This window comes from Xyrauchen texanus, chromosome 7, assembly GCF_025860055.1.
Source record: "Xyrauchen texanus isolate HMW12.3.18 chromosome 7, RBS_HiC_50CHRs, whole genome shotgun sequence".
NCBI lineage: Eukaryota > Metazoa > Chordata > Actinopteri > Cypriniformes > Catostomidae > Xyrauchen > Xyrauchen texanus.
In genome coordinates, this window is record NC_068282.1 from 17,350,312 (window position 1) to 17,371,488 (window position 21,177).

Below are 21,177 nucleotides of genomic sequence, written 5' to 3' on the forward strand. Positions count from 1 at the left end.
TTTTCATTACAACTTACTGTACATCATTTGTAAAAAGTTAAACTGAATAATTAACATGGGTTTCAGTATTTAGTATTCCCCCCTTTTGCTGTAATGATAGCCTGCCCTTCACAAGTTCTTGAAATCTGATGAACCAATCTGACCTTTTTATACAAAGTTAACATGTTCACAAGTTTGCTTACATTTGATTAGTGAAGAAATACATCAGAATTAATGTGTTAACAATGAATATAAAAAAATAAATTAAATGTAATAAATATTTCTTCATTTTACAGTGCCTTTTCTTTTTTTTAAGCTTCCCAAAATTGTGTTAATTTTTTGGTTTAACTTATTGGAAACACTTTACAGTAAGGTTCCATTTGTAAACAATAGTAAGTCCATTATATAAAATGAACTAACAATCTTAGTTAATGTTAAAGGTGCACTCAGCAACTTTTTACTTTGTGCCATCTTGGACTTACACTACAGCTTTGATGCAGCATCACTTAAAATCAATAGTTTTTAGTTTCAGATGCCATTGTAGATATTGTATATTCACAGTCAGACATCATTACTTTAATCAAGGAGTGAAAGTGTCCAATAACATGACGGTTACTGAGATTTTGCTTTTATAAGGTTACTGATATGACTGGAGTCTTCATTTGAATGTGAATGGTCATGATTTCCCACATACAGTATACTGTAAATTTACAATTCATGTCTTTAGGAGGTAAACTTTTTTAATTAGGAAAAAAGGTCATCTTTCATTTACAAAAATACAGTTGTTCCTTGTTAGTTCATGTACGTTTATGGTACTTTAACTAATGTTAATAGATACAGTACAACTTTTGTTTTTAAATTTGTTGAAATTATCATTAACCAATAAATATTGTAAAAACATTGTTCATGTTAACTTATGTAGTTTAACTAATGCCAACAAGTGTAACCTTATTGTTAAGTGTTACTAATAAGTCTGTATGCATTCAGTTTCCCTAGTGCTATTTATTTTCATAAGCTCTTGCTGTGTATTGCAGAATGAAATGTTAGAAGAAGGACAGGAGTATGCTACGATGCTTTATACATGGAGGAGCTGTTCAAGAGCCATTCCTCAGGTAACTAAGGCACACCTCATGCCACAGACTTGCCTGTTGTGCCCTAGAAGCTGTTACTTTTGCCTTTCGAGTTTCAAAAAGAGCATAGCCTACTACAATATTATGCATTTCTGGTGGTTTTCTCTTTGATCTCTATCAAGATACTGTTTTCTCTCAGGTGAAATGTAATGAACAGCCCAACAGAGTGGAGATCTATGAGAAGACTGTGGAGGTGCTAGAGCCTGAAGTCACCAAACTGATGAACTTCATGTATTTTCAGGTAAAGCTTGTATCTGACAATATTTTCTAGATTTGAATAAATCATGTTTAAGTCACTAAAGTGCTTATGTTCCCTTTCTTGTTTGCTTCACTCTCGCAGCGGAAAGCAATTGATCGTTTCTGTGGGGAAGTACGTCGTCTTTGTCATGCTGAGCGGAGGAAGGACTTTGTGTCTGAAGCTTATCTGCTCACACTGGGGAAGTTCATCAACATGTTTGCCGTGCTGGATGAATTGAAGAACATGAAGTGCAGTGTCAAAAATGACCACTCTGCCTATAAGAGGTAACCACAGGCTTTCTCTGAGCTTCAGTTCTGCCTCTAGTCTCTTCGTTAATACATGCAGCCTCTAGATGGCAGTCAAGCTATATTTGAATTATTTTGGTCAGTATTGCAGCATAGATCCTATGGTCATGGTAAACCTGAGTTTTAAAATTTTGTTTTCCAGGCCTGGAATAGTCATGGAAATTCATAAAATCTCAAAAGCAATGGACATTTCTATAGTGAATGTATCTTTTTCTAGTTTTTCTCTGCTCTAAAATATTTACATATGACAGTACAATTTGCTTCCAAGCCAAGTCCAATTTGTCAGTGAATCATCCTTTTAAGTCAGTTCTTTTCAATTAATTTGTCGAAACTGTTCACTAAAAGATTAATTTGCTTATTGTTTGAATCAAAATGATTTTTAAAAACCTGATATTAAGTTAGCCCAGTGTTTCCCAGCCCCATTAGTTGTTTGGCGCTTTATTGGTCCAATTGGGAAATAAGAGTAAATCTGCTCACTATTTAAGACAAGATGTCAGTATTTCTATGCCAAAGGGTATTTTTTTTGACAGTCATGGATGTCTTGTTTTTTGTTTGGATAATATTGAATAAGAGATAATATTGAATAAGAGGGGATATTGCATATGTATATTGTGATATGAGAATACACTGAGTTTCAATTTGTCATTCAGTAACAGGATCATTATAGCACAATGTCCCATGCATATGTTTTGTCTGGTGCTGTCAAAATCTGCATCCTTCTTTAAGCTAGACGTGTTGTTATAGAATGAGCTTAGTGATGCAGTTGTGTTATTTTAGCTTCAGACTCATTATCTCTCCCATTATCACTAGGAATGCAAGAATCCACATTGTCAATATAAAATGTGAAAACTGAACGGAGAAACTGCACAGAATGTGTATAAGAGAGTGTGCCCTTGCTTATATTTCAAAGTGCATGTGTATATGTGTCAGTGTGTCTGTGTCGATTTAAGTTTATTTTCAGAGCGCCCACCTGCTGAACACACTGTTTGAAATGTCAAATTTGCCATCCACCCATGCAGTTTTCCACACTTTGCAGTCCACTCTCTCTCTCTCTCTCTCTCTCTCTCTCTCTCTCTCTCTCTGTCACTCATTTTGTTTAGTTATGTATTTCTTTCTCTTTTTGACCTGGAAAACGTTTGTTTCTTCATCATATTGATCCACATGCTTGAACTGGCCTCATTACTTTTTGTCCTCCATTAAATTAATGCCTCAGTCTCTTTCTCATCTCTTACAGTTGAAGTCAGAAGTTTACATACACCTTAGCCAAATACATTTAAATTCAGTTTTTCACAAGTTCAGACATTTAGTCATAGAAAACATTGCCTTTCTTAGGTCAGTTAGGATCACTACTTTATTTTAAGAATGTGAAATATCAGGATAACAGTAGAGAGAATTATTTATTTCATCTTTTCTTTCTTTCATCACATTCCCAGTGAGTAAGAAGTGTACATACACTTTGTTAGTATTTGGTTGCATTGCCTTTACATTGTTTAACTTGGGTCAAATGTTTTGGGTAGCCTTCCACAAGCTTCTCACAATAAGTTGCTGGAATTTTGGCATATTCCTCCAGACAGTACTGGTGTAACTGTGTCAGGGGTGGAGGCCATCTTGATCGCACACGCTTTTTCAATTCTTTCCACAAATTCAGATTGATGTCAGGGCTTTGTGTTGGCCACTCCAATACCTTGACTTTGTTGCCACAACTTTGGAGGTATGCTTGGGGTCATTGTCCATTTGTGACCGAGATTTAACTTTCTGGCTAACGTCTTGAGATGCTTCAATGTATACACATCATTTTCCTTACTCATGATGCCATCTATTTTTTAAGTGCACCAGTCCCTCCTGCAGCAAAGCTCTCCCAAAACAAGATTCAGCCACCCCCATGCTTCACGGTTGGGATGGTGTTCTTTGGCTTGCAAGCCTCATCCTTTTTCCTCCAAACATATCAATGGTCATTATGGCATTTGGTTTTTTATGGGGGTTTTGGAGCAGTGGCTTCTTACTTTCTGAGCAGCCTTTCAGGTTATATAGGACTCGTTTTACTGTATAGATAGATACTTGTCTACCAGTTTCTCCAGAAACTTCTCAAGGTTCTTTGCTGTTGTTCTGGGATTGATTTGCACTTTTCACACCAAATTACGTTCATCTCTAGTAGACAGAATGTGTCTCCTTCCTGAGCGGTATGATGGCTGTGTGGTCCCATGGCATTTATACTTGCGTACTATTGTTTATTTAGATGAACATGGTACCTTCAGACAATTGGAAATTGCTCTTAAAGATGAACCAGACTTGTTTTTTTCTCTGAGATCTTGGCTGATTTCTTTAGATGTTCCCATGATCTCAAGCAAAGAGGCACTGATTTTGAAGGTAGGCCTTAAAATACATCCACAGGTACACCTCCAATTCAGTACATCTCCTATCAGAAGCTAATTGTCTAAAGGCTTGACATCATTTTCTGGAATTTTCCAAGCTGCTTATAAGAACAGTTAGCTTAGTGTATGTAAACTTCTGAGCCACTGGAATTTTGATAGTCAAATCAAATTGAAACAATCGGTCTGTAAACAATTGTTTGAAAAATTACTTGCGTCATGCACAAAGTAGATGTCCTAAACGACTTGCCAAAACTATAGTTTGCTATTATGAAATTTGTGGAGTGGTTAAAAATGAGTTTTAATGACTTCAATCTAAGTGTATGCAAACTTTTGACTTCAACTGTATATCTTCATCTCTGTCTATCAGAGCTGCCCAGTTCCTGAGGAAAATGTCAGAACCGTCTTCCATTCAGGAATCTCAAAACTTATCCATGTTCCTGGCCAACCACAATAAGATCACTCAGGTACCACCATCTTCTGTGAAATATCAAATAAAGATGAATGTAGTAATTTTTTACATGTTTTTATTTGGAGTGCACTCACTACTACACTAGGAGTCTATACACTTACATCTTGATTGTTACAGTAATTTCAGGTGTTGGCTTCATTAACATAATCACCGGCCATGCAGAGGGAGATAGAGCACCCATTAGCACTTCTCAGCGGGAGGTGTTAATTACTTGACAGTCGGCACATCCTGCTTAGTTAATGGCTTCAAACACTGAAAAAACACATCTGTTTTGCTTGAAAAAAATTATTCTGTCACTGAGAAGAACTGACAAGATGACAAGCTGATTGGAATGTTAAATTTTTTTTTATCACACTCTGATGATCACGCTGATTAAAATCCATAGCGATTCTGTCATTCTGCAGAAATAATGCAAAAGCAACTAATGATGGATAAAAAGAACCTTGACAGACATTTTACAGTTTTGGTGCATTTTAAAATATAACCTTGTGAAAGCCAGTCGAACCATGAAGAAAATGCAACATTGTAAAAATGTTAGCCCCTGTTTCAGAACAATCAAGCAAACTATAAGTCTGACAATGCCCCAAACACTCCATTGCAATTGCAATTTCACTCGTGTTGTTATTTTGTCGAGTGCCACGTACAGGAATCAGAGAGAGATAGTTGTGGTGAGTCGTTATGGGTGTCACCCCTCCACCATTTTTAATCGGCTATTGTGTCATACCTCTGACTGAAGAGAGTGAGATCTCAGCAAAATAGTCTGCATGTGTGACACACTCGGCCAAATGAGTTGTTTTGAGTCTGATAGTATAGAGCCAGACAGCTTTAGCAATCCAACTGTTATCGGAAACGTTTGAATCAGAAATAAATTGATCACACACCAACAAATACACCTGCTAGTTAATTGAAAAAGTTTTGCTTTTGTGGGATGCTGCATCCATGCCACAACGTGAAGTCAAAAACCACTTTCATATTGGCCAGGAAAATGTAAACAAAAAATTAGTTGAGTGCACCTTTAATACAGAGAAAATGTTCTGGATATAATCAAGTACAGATGAACATATTTCAGTTCACAGTATTGGAAGAAACAGGATTGCTGATAATAATTTGTAATTGTAATGAAAATATATTTGCGTTGTATGCTGCTTTCACCAATTTAGATCTAATTGTGAATCGAATCGACAGAATTTAGTCTAAATCTCACTAAATTGACTCGGAGTCCCTGCAAACAGCTGCATAATAAATACAAATACGAGCCTCAGTGCTTCAGACATGTTGAGTGCTATTAATATTGACTGGTGTCTCTGTTTCAGTCCCTTCAGCAGCAGCTTGAGGTGATTAATGGGTTTGACGAGTTACTGGCAGACATTGTTAACCTGTGTGTGGACTATTACGAAAACAAGATGTACCTCACCCCGAGCGAGAAACACTTGCTACTCAAAGTAAGCATGAACACATTTAACATGCTGTCCTTTACTGTTTAGAAAAACTGACAATTACTCTGAAATTTTAATTGATGGATTTTATGTGCATATATTTTTTCATTTAGTGTTTTAAAAAGTTTAAGTATTTGTATTTTTGTGAACATATATGTACAATGTTAGTAACATGTTTTTTTTTTTTGTTTTGTTTGTTTGTTTTTTTTGGATGTACCGTGATAATAAGAAGTACCTCAGAGTACTTTGTAAATGATGGTATATTAATATGCAACCATTCCATTTTTTTGATGAGGGAGATGATCTATTCATAAAGGGATCTTCAGATCTGGCCATTATATGGTTTTATATGGCTGTGTCTTGTAGGTTATGGGCTTTGGTCTCTATCTGATTGATGGAACCAGCAGTAGCATCTACAAACTGGATGCCAAGAAGAGAATCAACCTCACCAAGATTGACAAGTTTTTCAAGGTGCTTATGTGTGTTTACGTTTGAAATTGTGATCTCTGACACCTGAAGAAAACAAAAGGGATTTTTTTGCAATGTTAATGTTATTTGACATTCTGCTCTGCATTCTACAGCAATTGCAGGTAGTACCTCTGTTTGGTGACATGCAGATTGAACTGGCCCGCTACATCAAAACCAGTGCTCACTATGAGGAAAACAAGTCCAGGTGAGTGCTCGATCCTCTTTAGACCCAAGCGTGACTGCTGTGTGATTTTTCCATACCCCTTTATGATTTGTAACTAGTAGCCCCTAAAAAAGTGGACTTAGTGGGACTTTAAATAATACCAAGCTATTGAAAATAAGATTTTGTTTTATTAAATTATTTATTATGTTTATAGGAGTGTTTGTTATTCATGTTTGAGATTTTACAGACACAACATCAGAAATTAGCATAATTAATTCTGATTCAAAGTAATGGCCAGCATCATCCAGTCACTGCCAACCATGTTAAAATAAAAGTTTGCATGTAAAATTCTGAATATATGTACTGATTACCACTGTCCCATGTCTGTCAAACATGTAAAGTTGTCCAAACATCATCTGCAGCCTAAAACTGATCTTTTGACCAGATGTTAGGAGTGAACGCACTTGGCTGCATGGGAAAGCTAAAGGATGCTTCCTAATTAGGGATTGACTTAACCTCGCTGTCTGTCTGCACTGGTATTAGAACAGTTTGAAATGCACCTTATTTTCATCCTAACTCCATATACAGCCTCTAAAAGCAAAATTATCCTGCTTTTGGATGCATCCATTGATTCTCAATGTGATATTGCAGAGTGAATATAGGATATTTTAAGGAAAATGTGCCCAAAGTCCACGTACATGGTCACTGCGTTTAACAACATTTCTGTTTGGGACAGAAACTCGAATTAGCATGAAAGGGAGCGTTTTTATCACATGTCGCTTTGTCACATCAAGTGAAGTTGTGACCTTAAATGGAAACAGTATAGCTGCAGATTAATTTGATCTTATTTTAGTTAATACTAAACTCTTTAATTCCCTCTCTCTCTCCATCCTCTAGGTGGTCATGCACATCTGCAGGCAGTAGCCCACAGTATAATATATGCGAGCAGATGATTCAAATCCGTGAAGACCACATGCGCTTCATTTCTGAGCTGGCTCGCTACAGCAACAATGAGGTGAATGATCACCCCCCCACCAAAACCAAGAGTTTTTTTCACTGATCAAACCAGTTATGCTGGCATCTTACTAGGCCATTTTTAAATAGTTAACTTCATTCACATAGTCGTTGGAGAATCCAAGGGAGTCGTTGGAGAATCCAAGGGAGTGGCCTTGTACTTGTATGCAAATACAAGGCCACATATTAAAAATGCTGGTTGTTATCAACTGTGATTGTATAACCCACTCTGTAAAAAGTTGATGTTGACTGCTTTCTTTGCCTCTGAATAGAGTTATGTCTTGCAAGGCTAGGCAGCACATACAATTGTTTGATATGAAACTCAACCTTAAACACACAAACCTCAATAATGTGACAATCAACAAACCTCATTAAGCTAGAAGGTGAGCTCCTAACATCACCACACAGGAATTGACAGTGACAAAAAAATAAAACAATAACAGCATAAATTCAATAAACATAAAAAAATTAAGCCTATAAACTAACTGGATAATTTATTAATATTACAATGCATGCTGGGTGCAAATCAGCGATATTGTTTATTCAGACAACTCTGTTTGGCTAGCTGGGACAACATTTGGTGGAATACTGTTGGTCTAATATAAAATGCATTTTTATTTTTATTTATATGTTTTTCCTTGGCTTCACTTAAACTTAAATGACTAATGCAATAAAGCAGAGGAAAAGCAGTCTGTGTTTACTGAATTTTGAATTGAATTCTTATTGTCACTGAAGCTTTGCATTGATGCATGCTTTTACAATCACACACATTCACAGGGTGAAGATGCTCCACAAATGTATGTTCATGTGTTTCACCTCTTCTTGTTTCATGAAAAGTCTGAACTCAGTGGCGGCCGTTAAGTCTGTAACGCCACTACCATTCGTAATCTGTGTGTGTGTGACTGATCTCCAAAAGAAGACTAAAAGAAGATTTAAGCTAAAACTGTCCCGACCACAATCAAGTTGTTATGTGTTGGCTAGCCTTGACTTTTTTTCCTTATGGTGAATCTAATTTTCTTCAGTTTAATAGTTGACAATTAAAGTTAATGAGGCTCACCATATTGGAAGCTGTGAAACTAAATCTCTTCCACAATACACTAATGGTTGGAATCATACAGCTTAATGAAAATAAGATACCACAATGGCTGCGTGGCTCTTGCTGAGCTCATTTTTGCTCACATTTGTGCAATTGTATAAATGCAGGAATATTCATTAATCTTAGGAGTACAAACAGCTCTTGCTTTATACAAGATTCCCTTTTCCACAAATTATTGGTTTCATGGCTCAATCTCAGCAAATGCTTGCTCGCTTGTTAGTCAGAACAACCCGGGTCGGAATTCACAGGGATGAATATGGAAATGTGAGGGGAGGTGGGTGGGTGTCCTGGGATTGAATTAAGATGTGGAAACTAATGAAAATGTATTGTCAGCCAGAGGATAACTGAGCGCCGCTATCTGTGACGGCAGCAGGGTAACAAGGAGAAGGAGGGGGATAATTTTTTTTCGTTGCGCATCACTGGTTGTCAGATGTCAGGGGTTTTGACAGTGCTTGTGTCTTGTGCTGTCTTGAACTGCTACAAGCAGAAGGGCAGATCAGAGGCCAGGCCATATAAGGGCAAGGGTGGCACTGGTCCACTCAGATTGATGGCTGGCCCACCCAACAATAGCTGTCAGAGTACAATAGTTTGAAAATAATAATAAAAAAAGACATAACAAATCAAGGTAAAACTTTACAATAAGGTTAAATTTGTTAACGAGTTATCGCGTACTCCAGGTAGGGAAGGAGGTATTGCCCCAAGTGAAGGAGTTCAAGTACCTTGGGGTCTTGTTCACGAGTGAGGGGACAGTGGAGCAGGAGGTTGGCCGGAGAATCGGGGCAGCGGGGGCGGTATTGCACTCGCTCTATCGCACCGTTGTCACGAAAAGAGAGCTGAGCCGGAAGGCAAAGCTCTCGATCTACCGGTCAGTTTTTGTTCCTACCCTCACCTATGGTCATGAAGGCTTGGTCATGACCGAAAGGACTAGGTTGCGAGTACAAGCGGCCGAAATGGGCTTCCTCAAAAGGGTGGCGGGCTTCTCCCTTAGAGATAGGGTGAGGAGCTCAGTCATCCGTGAGGAGCTCTGAGTAGAGCCGCTGCTCCTTTGCGTCGAAAGGAGTCAGTTGAGGTGGTTTGGCCATCTGGTAAGGATGCCCCCTGGCTGCCTTCCTAGGGAGGTGTTTCAGGCACGTCCAGCTGGGAGGAGGCCTCGGGGAAGACCCAGGACTAGGTGGAGAGATTACATCTCCACACTGGCCTGGGAACGCCTTGGGGTCCCCCAGTCAGAGCTGGTTACCTGAGACTCGTAGTGACGGATTAATTGACAGCTGCTGTCAGACTCTATGTTATTATTATTCCTCACACGGTCGCAAGACGACATGTACATGAATCTGGCGTGGTGAGCTGGAACCTGCTTACGTCAGCTGTCACCGCTACGTCACGAGCACCGCAACAGCCAATAGGAAAATTCAACTGCAGTAGCCACCGTTCAACCTGAAGAGGGCAGCACTCAGACGTTTTACACCATATATTGTAGAATTAAAACACTTAATACACAAATGTCAAAAAAATTACTTGAATCAATGACCAGTACTAATAAAGCCCCATGCTTACAGATCATTAACTAAAAAAAGTTGGTTTAGGGTTTAGTTACCCTTCAGTACAATTTACTAGGATGGATAAACCGTTATATCGGTCAGAGACCGATTAATCTGAGGATATTTGGTCATTTTGAGATCATCGTCATCTGCTGATAACTTACTAATTAACAAAAGTGGTCGTTACTTCTAGTGTCATTTTCCGAAAATCTTCCGACATATTTTTTAACATATACTGTGCATTTTCTGGTGAATTTTGAGTAAATATTGTGTAAAATAAGTGTTTTATTTAAAGGTGTGCATATCGTAATTGCTATTATTAAATTGCATAATGTATTTTGGCACTATATCAGCCATTGACCACCCTGCTCTTTAGAAATCATATTGGCATCGGCCATTAAAACGCACATGTCTACCAACCCCTATTTGTTAGCCTGTAATGAATTGAAATGGTTTGCGCCATACCTCTCACTGGCTTGCGCAGGCTTTGTGGTTCATGCAACGCTATCCAGTGGGTCAGGTAGTATAGATACTCTAGTGTTCTTGAATTTGTGTCATTTAACTTGTTTGAAAAAGACATTTCAGTGGTTCATTAATTTGTTCTCTAATTGTAGTTGTATTAGATTAAATTTTGTTTTGCTAATTGTTTTGACTTAATCTAACTCGCTTTCTTTGTCATCTCTTCCTATGTTCTCAGGTGGTGACGGGTTCAGGGCGTCAGGATGCTCAAAAGACAGACTCGGAGTACAGGAAATTGTTTGATCTGGCTTTGCAGGGCCTGCAGCTGCTTTCTCAGTGGAGTGCTCAGGTCATGGAAGTGGTAAGTGCATGTGTCACACCAAGTTGATGCTGCTGTTTCCATGCAGTGAAAGTAGGGCTGGGCGCTATATCAAATGAGTTTGCTGGCAATATAAAATTAAGCAATATTGTGAGTTTCGCAATGATTGGCTAAGATTTGTTTTGGTTAAGTATTTCCTGAAGAATGTGTCAATCATTTCATGATTCTTCAGGGCTACAAAATGATTAAATAACATCAAAATCTCAGCATTGTCATAAAGTCAATGAAAACATGGTTTGTGTGAGTGTGGGAAGATCATGATACACTCTTTTAAGCAGTCTCAGGGCAGTTTGTGTGCATTGTGAAAGCGAAGAGCTGCAGGTCCACACATTCATGCAATTTCAAACATTTGTAACCACTACAAGTTATTATACTAATGTAAAAAAGGGACACAGTATCACAGAAAAGGAGTTCACAGCAGAAAATAAAAATAATTAGAATATAAAATAAAAACAGCTCCAGTTGAAGGTGAAGTAAATATGACAGCACTTTTAGGTTTCTGCCAAAATAAAAGCTCAAGATGAATTAAATAATATATTAATATTGTACAATACAAAAACAATCCTCATAATAATAATAATAATAATTAATTGTTATATTGTATCATAATAAAATTAAACTGATAATTTCACTTGTCAAACAAATGTTGAGTGGTCGTGCTCACTGGAAAGTTACTTTGAGTCTGGTCTGCATTGCATCATGATCTCTACACTATCCTATCGCTCTCAACTGTCCTGTTTGTTTATCATACAAAAAGCCCATAAATTAAAAAGGTACATCACAGTTATAATTACTAGTTGTAAAATAATAATGCAGCTCTTTAAACATACTGCATCTTTTGTGTCGCACTCTCTAAAGACTTCTAACAAATATCTTATTCTCAATACCCCCCACCCACCTTTTCTAGAAAAAGAGCTTGAACATTATTCATTAAATAGACAGGACCCCTCAGTGTCCTAGTGAGTGTTCCTTCATACCTCGACAAGGCCAGCTGGTTTCACCTTTCATTAGAAAGATTCATTGTACTTTAATGAATGGATTTAGCAACGCTTCAACGAAAAATAGAAAAATGGTTGCCTTGGAGACAGATTGAAACCAGTCTGGTTCTTGCCAAATAACAAAAAGTAATTTGATCTTTGTAGCTAATTAGGTTTTTGGAAATAATTGGTAATGGATCATGAAATTTGTGTAAATCTGAAATTCGTGGCAGGTTGTTTGATTTCAAAGCATCTTTGAATGCCACACAGATTGCAAATGTAATATTGTTTGGAAAAATTATGGGATATTTTTCTTTTTACAGTATTCCTGGAAATTGGTGCACCCCACCGACAAATACTCCAACAAAGATTGCCCCGACAATGCCGAGGAGTATGAACGTGCCACCAGATACAACTACACCAGCGAGGAGAAGTTTGCATTGGTGGAGGTTAGTTCACAAAAGGTTCAAAGCTCTGCTGTATAGCAAAGAGCTGCTTTAATGCCACTGTGAGATGCTGTTGGATCTTTATTACTTATATCTAAGCCTATTCACACCAAGTATGAATTTTCTGCACAGAGTCAATGCGCCATAATGAACTCCACCTGACACAAGTCTGAAATTGAAAGATTGTACTGCAATAATCTGTTTTTTTAATTAGTCAGAGGCAAGATCGATGCTCTTCCAGGCTTGGAAGAATCATAGAAATTTACAAAATCTTTAAATGCCATTCTCAAATTGTTTTCAGAATAATAAATTCAATTATCTGAACCATTTACTGAGAGTGTCAAACATTTGGTATTTGGACTAGGTGTCAATACTTCTGATGTGAAAATTGATTGTCCTGAAGGTGACGTGAGGACACAAGCAGCATAATTGTTCTAGTGCTAAGTCTGAATGTACTTTTGTTTTTTTTTGTTTTTTTCAGGTCATTGCCATGATCAAGGGCCTGCAGGTGCTGATGGGCCGAATGGAGAGTGTGTTCAACCATGCCATCCGTCACACTATCTACTCTGCCTTGCAGGACTTCGCCCAGGTCACACTCAGAGAACCGCTACGCCAGGCTGTCAAGAAGAAGAAGAACGTCATCCAGAGGTACAACAGAGCACTATTATACATATTTATTGAATGCCAATTAAAGTAATATAACACTGAATGAAATAGCTTCCGGTTTCTTTGTAGCTGCAAACTGATTTCAGTATGAACTCTCCTTCAGAAAACATTAGGAACAGGTTCTGGGAAAAAAGTGAATAGCTTTAATTGGAAAGTTCACCCCAAAAACTACAAATGCTGTAAATTCTGTCATCATTAACTCACCCATATGTTGCTCCAAACTTGTATGACTTTCTTCCATTGATTTAAGATGTTAGCCTCAATAGCAGAATGTTTGCCTCAGTCACCATTCATTTTCATTACATATTTTTTCATGCAATTAAATTAAATGATGACTGAGGGTAAAATTCTGCCTAACATCTACTTTTATTCTCCATGGCAGAAAGTAAGTCATACTGTACGCGTTTGAAACAACATGAGGGTGAGTAAAGGATTATAACTTTAATATATAATAAGCAAAAACTTTTGGTATATTGTCAATGTGGGCATATGTCTGTTTAGAGTAACAGTAATGTTGTTACAGTGTACTCCAGGCCATCCGTAAGACCATCTGTGACTGGGAGACGGGCAGAGAGCCACATAATGACCCAGCGCTGCGGGGCGAGAAGGACCCTAAAGGAGGATTTGACATAAAAGTTCCTCGTCGTGCTGTTGGACCCTCAAGCACTCAAGTATGGCTTCCCTTTGCAGACATGGAGTTCACTCTTAAAGGGATCGTTCACCCAAATACTAAAATTCTGTCTTCATTTACTTACTCTCATGTCTCACTTACTCTTTCTTCTGTAGAACACAAAAGATATACCCTCAGTCACCATTCACTTTCATTATAAAAAAAAATGCAATGGAAGTGAATGGAGAATGAGGATAATATTCTGCCTAACATCTCCTTTTATGTTCCGTGGAAGAAAGTCATAGAGAATTTTCATTTTTGGGTGAACTATCTTTTTAAATCATGCCTTTGTCACAGTCTCATGCAGTTATGAACCTATTTCTGTCAGCAAAGGCATTTTAACATTATAGGCACCGAAAGGATAGCCACATTGTTACCTTATACAACTTTTCACCTGAAACAACCTAACCAGCCTTCTTTGCTCAACAGATATGCTATCACTACCTTTTACACACACACACACACACACACACACACACGGCTCCCCAGTGTCATTCAGAAGAGCTTGTAATCTTTGCCTCAATTCTGCCGCAGATGTTACATGAAACAAGGTTGATCGGATATGTCGTAGAAGGTCGTCAGTATTGAATGTCAATAGTGCCTTTGATTTTGCGCTGTAATCGCTGCAGCCTCTAAATGTGATTTCAGTCCTTTACTACTGGCATTTTTAAGAGAAATTCATCCATGCATGACGATTTTACAGTCAATTCAATTTGACAGAGTACATGATGATGATTCCTCCCTTGCTGTTTGTTTGTGGTAGTTTTAGGTGGAGTTGATGCTTGACTCATCAATGCTTTGTGTTGGTGTGCATGAAGGATAGCTTTTCTATCATTGCCTCAAGCTCTGTGTTCATGCTCTGAGCTTCACAACAATCTATTTAAAGATGCTGTATGAACAGAACCGCAGTTTCATCATCAACCACAGTTAAGTTCCGTCATTGACATACAATGGCCCCAAAATGTATTTGGATGCTTAATCTGAATTTAAAAATGCACAAATGTCTTTGCTTTTTTAAACAAAATATCAAACCAAGTTGCATTTATTGTAAAAAATAAATAAAAAAGATAGCATAAGCACACTTTTTAAGCAAAACATTGTTTTAAATTATGTTGTTTACATATGTTTTAAATTATAAAACAACAGATATATGGTATTAGAGTGGTGGTGGTGTAGTGGGCTAAAGCACATAACTGTTAATCAGAAGGTCGCTGGTTCGATCCCCAAAGCCACCACCATTGTGTCCTTGAGCAAGGCACTTAACTCCAGGTTTCTCTGGGGGAATTGTCCCTGTAATAAGTGCACTGTAAGTCGCTTTAGATAAAAGCGTCTGCCAAATGCATAAATATTAATGTAAATATGGTTTAAAGTTATGACAGAAAATTATTTGGGATCTTGAGATTTTCTTCATTATAGATTACAAGTTCAAGTGTTTTAGTATTTAGTTTGAATTCCTTTCGTTTGCAGAATGTGGCAGGGCGGAGGGCAGGGCCGTGCTGTGATGCCGCACATCTGGCCTGCCACACAGAACTTCTTGACAACATCTGGGCAAAAATCAACAAGTTTTTGTAAAAGCTGTGGTGAAAGTTTCCTCCAGGTTTCAGCCACCAAAGCTTTCAGTTCAAGAAATTGTCAAGAAATTCTGCAGATGAAAAGATTGCAAACTTAAAACTAAAACACTTGAACTTCTAATCTTTAATGAAACATTATCAAGTGTCCAAATATTTTTTGTCTTAATTTTAAACCATGTATCTGTTGTTTTATAATGCAAAACATAAGCTTTTTTTGTTAAATGTTTTGCTTGAAAAGTGTGCTAATGTTATCTTTCTGTACAATTAATGCAAATTTTTTTGATATTTTGTTCTCGAATGTAAAGGAATTCATGCATTTTTTCTCCCTCTTTTCTCCCCAATTCCCAATGCGCTCTAAATCCTCGTGGTGGTGTAGTGACTTGCCTCCATCCGGGTGGCGGAGGACGGATCTCAGTTGCCTCCGCATCTGAGACCGTCAGCCCGCTCATCTTATCACATGGCTTGAGTGTGTTAACGCGAAGACATAGCGCTTATGGAGGCTTCAAGCTATTCTCCGCAGCATCCACACACAACTCACCATGCACCCCACTGAGAGCGAACCACATTATAGCGACGACGAGGAGGTTACCCCATGTGATTTTACCCACCCTAGCAACCGGGCCAATTTGGTTGCTTGGGAGACCTGGTTGGAGTCACTCAACACACCCTGGATTCTAATTCGTGTCTCCAGGGACGGTAGTCAGCGTCTTTACTCGCTGAGATACCCAGGCCCCCAAATTCATGCATTTTTAACCTTAAGCGTCCAAATACTTTTTGTAACCACTGTACATTTAAAATAAGTGGATGCTTTCAATCACGATGTTAAGGCTCTCGACATCTCTTAGTTAATATCAGAAAATAGGTGTATTCTGTGGTCTTAGAATGTTCCTGTTAGTAAATATGGTTGCCAGCTTCCAAAAACTGACTGTGAACGAAGCATGTCAGTATTTAAATACATTTATGCACAGACAAATGGACAATTTCAGATGGGATTAGATTCTAAAAGGGCAGAGTTGAGTCCTCTGATCATGCTTGTACATCTCTAGGGAGGCTTTGCCGCCTGCGTCCCCTCTGTCAGCACATTGATGCTCTCAGACCAGACTGTCTCCATTTCCACAGGGAAACCACTAGGGATGTGCAAATCTACATATTTTCTCAAACTACTAGACGGTTGGTTGTTTGAATGGCTTGTTGACGAGCCAGTCTTAAGGAAGACTTATATAATAATGCTGATTTAGCGGCATATCCACCACAATTCGATCCGGTGTTTCATATGTGCTGTTCATGTAAGACACGTTCTTATGTTCAAAAATATATGGACAGTGCGCAACAGAATTGAACCGAGTGAATGACTCTTGAGATGCATTTAAAAAAATTTAACGTTTTAAATTCACATCATCTTAAGAATACAATGATGCGAGATGTAATGGTCAGAGAAATCCATCTGAAAATGTATGCTAATGCTATACATTTTTTTATAAACTAGTTGACCTCACTACTTCTTGACCATCCTGACCTATCCACACAAAGCCACTTACCTAGATAATGAGATAACGATTGTAGAATGGAGATGTGGGTTTGAAAGTACATTCTCTCTGCATCAGACTTTGTGTTACTTTCATCTTATTCCTTGGTCTGTTCTTCTGTAAAGCTGTATATGGTGAGGACAATGCTGGAGTCTCTGATTGCTGATAAGAGCGGCGCTAAGAAAACTCTACGCAGCAGTCTGGAGGGGCCCACCATCCTGGACATTGAGAAATTCCATCGCGAGTCCTTTTTCTACACTCACCTGCTCAACTTCAGTGGTAAGAAACAAGCTATAGGACTGTTCAGCCTCATCAAGATGTTTATTAACAGAACACCTTTTACGAACAGTACTCTGTTCAAAGTGCCACATGGTAAACTTGAATTGTTGAAGTGCAAATGTTTTCAGTAGTGTCCAGCAATGCTTCTACCCATTATTGAGCTTTTGTGCACCTGCAATTACCCTTAAAAGTATTTGAATGCCATTGCAAAAGAGAACAAAATATTAAAGCAAGTGGCATTTATTAATCACTTCAAGCAAAACATTTATTACTTTAGTTAGGATATACATTACAAATCATAGATATTGTTTAAAGTTAAGAAAATGTATTTGAAAACTTTCTGGTTGTTAAACATTAGTAGCACAAGTGCATAGTTAATGTGATGACTTGCGCCTGTGGTTACTCTGCTAAGACACATGAATTTGATGGCAACTGACTTCATAAATCCACTGAAAATCATCTTGGGAAAATCATCTGTTTCTTTAAAATGATTGTAAAAATGGCATAGAAAAATTTAATTAGTTCTGAGAAATGTCATTTGTGAGTATGTGTATCCAAATATTTGTTTGGAAACACTATTTATTTGAAAAGACCCATTTAATGTATTGGATGTGGTGACAGTGTGTTTGCTGACACAGTGTGCTAAAGGGATAGTTCACCCAAAAATGGGAATTCAGTCATTGTTTACTCACCCCTATGATGTTATAAGCCCATATGACTTACTTTCTTTTTCTTAACACAAAGGGAAAAATTTATTGAAAAGATGTTATACAATGGCAGTTTATGGTGACCACCACTTCAAGCTTCAAAAGGACACAAATTCAGAAATCGAATAAATTATTGTATGAGACTAATGCTGCACGATTAAGCATATCGCAATCGCGATGTCAGCCTGTGCGATTATATGACGGCAAAATGCTGCGATTTTATTAAATAAATAAGTGCATGCGTGAACGTGACAGTCCATTCTCTCTGAGAGCTGTTTGACCATTTTCTACACCGCTAATAAAAAGATGACCATCAGTCTCCGATTAGGGAGTGGCACGTGTGGTCATGTCATGTTAGTTTCCGGTGTGCAGCATGGAAATCAGGTGAAGATCGACGCCGAGCAGACTGACACTGAACTGGTGGCCAGGAAACATAACACAGAAACACTGATCACAGCTTGGCCATATATCTTTATTTCATCCTTAATTAAAGTTCATGTAATACGGGAGTGTGCCATGTAAATAAACACAAACTCCAAAACCGTCATTCTCGGTGCGGTCAGAGCCGCTTCAACCAGTCGCGGAACAGACACAATCTGAGCGGGAGTCGAGACCGAGAGAGATATAAAGTTCTGCTGGGTGATGCGCACTCTAACACGGAGATGCTCGTCTCTCACCCCCGCTGTCTGCAGCTCGCAAAGTGTTGCATCATTGATGAGATCGTCATGATAAGATCAATCTTATGTGAAAAATAACACTAAAATGACAACAACAATAAAATGTGTGTGTGTGTATATGTATGTATATATATATATATATATATATGTGTGTGTATATGTATATGTTTTGGATAGACCAGATTGACAAATGCTTATCAATAATAATCTTATGGCTAAAATGTTTACAGTGTTTAGTGACTAAAATGTCAATATGACTAAATGTTACTAAAATGTCAACAGTTTTCATTGACTAAAACTACATTAAAAAGCCCAGTAAGCCAAACAGAGCACAATTACAGATGTGTTTGTGAGTGTCACGCCATATGACAAGTCTTCACAGAGATATAAAGAGACATTATTCACCGTTAGCAAATTGGGATTTCAGAAAATGATCCACATGCTGGACAAGAGGTACCAGCGATAAGTAGAACTTTTTAGAAAGAGGATTTGGAAATACCAGTTGGTCATTTAAAAAAAAAACACAAAAATAAACACAACAACAGTTTTAGTGGTTAGAGTGAACCACACTTTTATATCCAGTTTCCTTTTCAAAAGAGTTTATAGAAAGTACATGTTACATCATGCTTAAATGTCCCTGTTTGTTTGGACAATCTTATTTTCATGAAAATTTGTATGTTCTTATTTATTTTTCTATTTTATTTAGGTGTAATATTGAGAAAATAACAAGTTTGCTGTAATGCAAAGATATTATTTAATTTAGTAAAAATATTATTTTAATTTGAAAACACTGTGCATTTATAGTTGTTGGTGTTGCTAGTTTGTATGTTTGAGTTGAGAAATACACATTTCAGCATTATCAGTAATCTATTTGTGCATTTTCCTTGATAACCAAGCAAGCTGACTCATGGTACCATTTGTTTATTATATTGCAATCGCATATCGCAATATTAACCTCAACAATCGCAATATGACATTTTCCCAAAATCGCGCAGCCCTATATGAGACTCAAGAATGGTTCTGTAGGCAAAAGATAAGATTTGGTGAGAAACAAAACCAAAATTTTATGTATTATTTAGTGAAACTCTTGACTGTCCATTGCTGTCACATGCATGTACATGGGAATGCCTGAGAGCAGTAGTTATGCTGCACCCTTTCGCGGTGAAAAACTTGTTTTGTTTATCTAAATATGGGTCCGCCACTTCAATAGTAACAACAGAACACAGCTGCATACAAACCGGAGTTCAGAACTTACAAAACATCTCTAAAGGGTTTGTAGTTGAAGAATATATGCATTTCTATGCCCAGCCTTATTTGTTTGAACCGGAGTACTCCGAAATTAAGCAGAGAGTCTGAGGAGTCTAAGAAAGCTACAAATATACACCCAAACGCTGCAGAGAGTACAGGAGACCGAAGTGTTTTGGAGGTTTGGAGGTTCCGCTTGCCCAAAGTGTTATAATTCATATAGGGTTATAACAAAACGGGGCGAGTAAACAATGACTGAATATTTATTTTTGGGGGAACAATCCCTTTAATGTTTTGGCCATTGTTTATGTGTGTTGTTTTAGAGACGCTGCAGCAGTGCTGTGATTTGTCCCAGCTCTGGTTTCGTGAGTTCTTCCTGGAGCTTACAATGGGCCGCCGCATCCAGTTCCCCATTGAGATGTCCGTGCCCTGGATTCTCACCGACCACATTCTGGAGACTAAAGAGGCCTCTATGATGGAGTGAGGACAATTGATTTTTTTAATGCTTGTATCAAACTTCCAAAGACACTGAAAATAACATTTATGTTCATGAATGATTACAATATTCTTATACCATAGTATTTACATGGCACTTCAAGGCAAATGTGCCATGGTACTACTATGGTACATGTCCAAAAGCAAACAAACATGGTATTGCCATGGTACATTTTGTTACTTTTTGTTAGTGTCTGGATTTTATTCCAACAGGTATGTGTTGTATTCACTGGACCTGTACAACGACAGCGCACACTATGCTCTCACAAAGTTTAAAAAGCAGTTCCTTTATGATGAGATTGAGGCAGAAGTAAGACCCTTGTTTTTCTGCATTCATCCAGCAAATCTCTTGTAGAATGTTTCATGCCAGAACTCATTTTGGTTTTTAGTGATGATGCTTCTGGCTCTCTGCCCTTTTTCACGCTGTCAGGTGAACCTCTGCTTTGACCAGTTTGTCTACAAGCTTGCAGATCAAATTTTCGCCTACTACAAGATTCTTGCCGGAAGGTAGGAGCCATTTTGCTTGCTTTTCCTTGTATAATGTACTTCAAGTCTGTCTAAAGACCCAATTTAATCACCTGAGAAGTACCGTTTTATTTCCTATGTTGACGAATGTCCTGTTGAAATGGAAAGTTTGGGTGGAACATATCAAAGGACTTTTTTTTAATAGGCTTTTAGTTAAACACAGCCATGAACCATGATTTCTTACTTACTTAGAGGGACAGTCTTATTTTTGAGAGCATTTCTTTGGCCTATGATCTATGTAGGGCAATATGAGCCATCAATACTTTTGGTCCATTTTTCCCAAAGAGAAAGACTACATTTAAATGTGTATTTTTTCAGTGGCTTCAAAGCTAATAGACTTGGACTAG

The 21,177-nt window shown here is 37.9% G+C and overlaps 1 protein-coding gene across 1 annotated transcript in view; it reads left to right on the top strand.

The window, feature by feature from the left end:
• Window positions 1-1,016: 1,016 nt before the first annotated feature.
• Window positions 1,017-21,177, top strand: part of LOC127646407 (cytoplasmic FMR1-interacting protein 1 homolog) — a 49,133-nt gene continuing 28,972 nt past the window's right edge. The window contains exons 1-16 of the mRNA XM_052130022.1: window positions 1,017-1,091; window positions 1,249-1,350; window positions 1,450-1,631; window positions 4,392-4,488; window positions 5,807-5,935; window positions 6,296-6,400; window positions 6,511-6,602; window positions 7,458-7,575; window positions 10,906-11,028; window positions 12,347-12,472; window positions 12,951-13,117; window positions 13,659-13,806; window positions 17,028-17,181; window positions 20,134-20,290; window positions 20,519-20,615; window positions 20,736-20,812. Coding sequence (XP_051985982.1) covers window positions 1,020-1,091; window positions 1,249-1,350; window positions 1,450-1,631; window positions 4,392-4,488; window positions 5,807-5,935; window positions 6,296-6,400; window positions 6,511-6,602; window positions 7,458-7,575; window positions 10,906-11,028; window positions 12,347-12,472; window positions 12,951-13,117; window positions 13,659-13,806; window positions 17,028-17,181; window positions 20,134-20,290; window positions 20,519-20,615; window positions 20,736-20,812 — 1,946 coding nt within the window. The 5' untranslated portion in view covers window positions 1,017-1,019. The remainder of the gene's footprint in view (window positions 1,092-1,248; window positions 1,351-1,449; window positions 1,632-4,391; window positions 4,489-5,806; window positions 5,936-6,295; window positions 6,401-6,510; window positions 6,603-7,457; window positions 7,576-10,905; window positions 11,029-12,346; window positions 12,473-12,950; window positions 13,118-13,658; window positions 13,807-17,027; window positions 17,182-20,133; window positions 20,291-20,518; window positions 20,616-20,735; window positions 20,813-21,177) is intronic.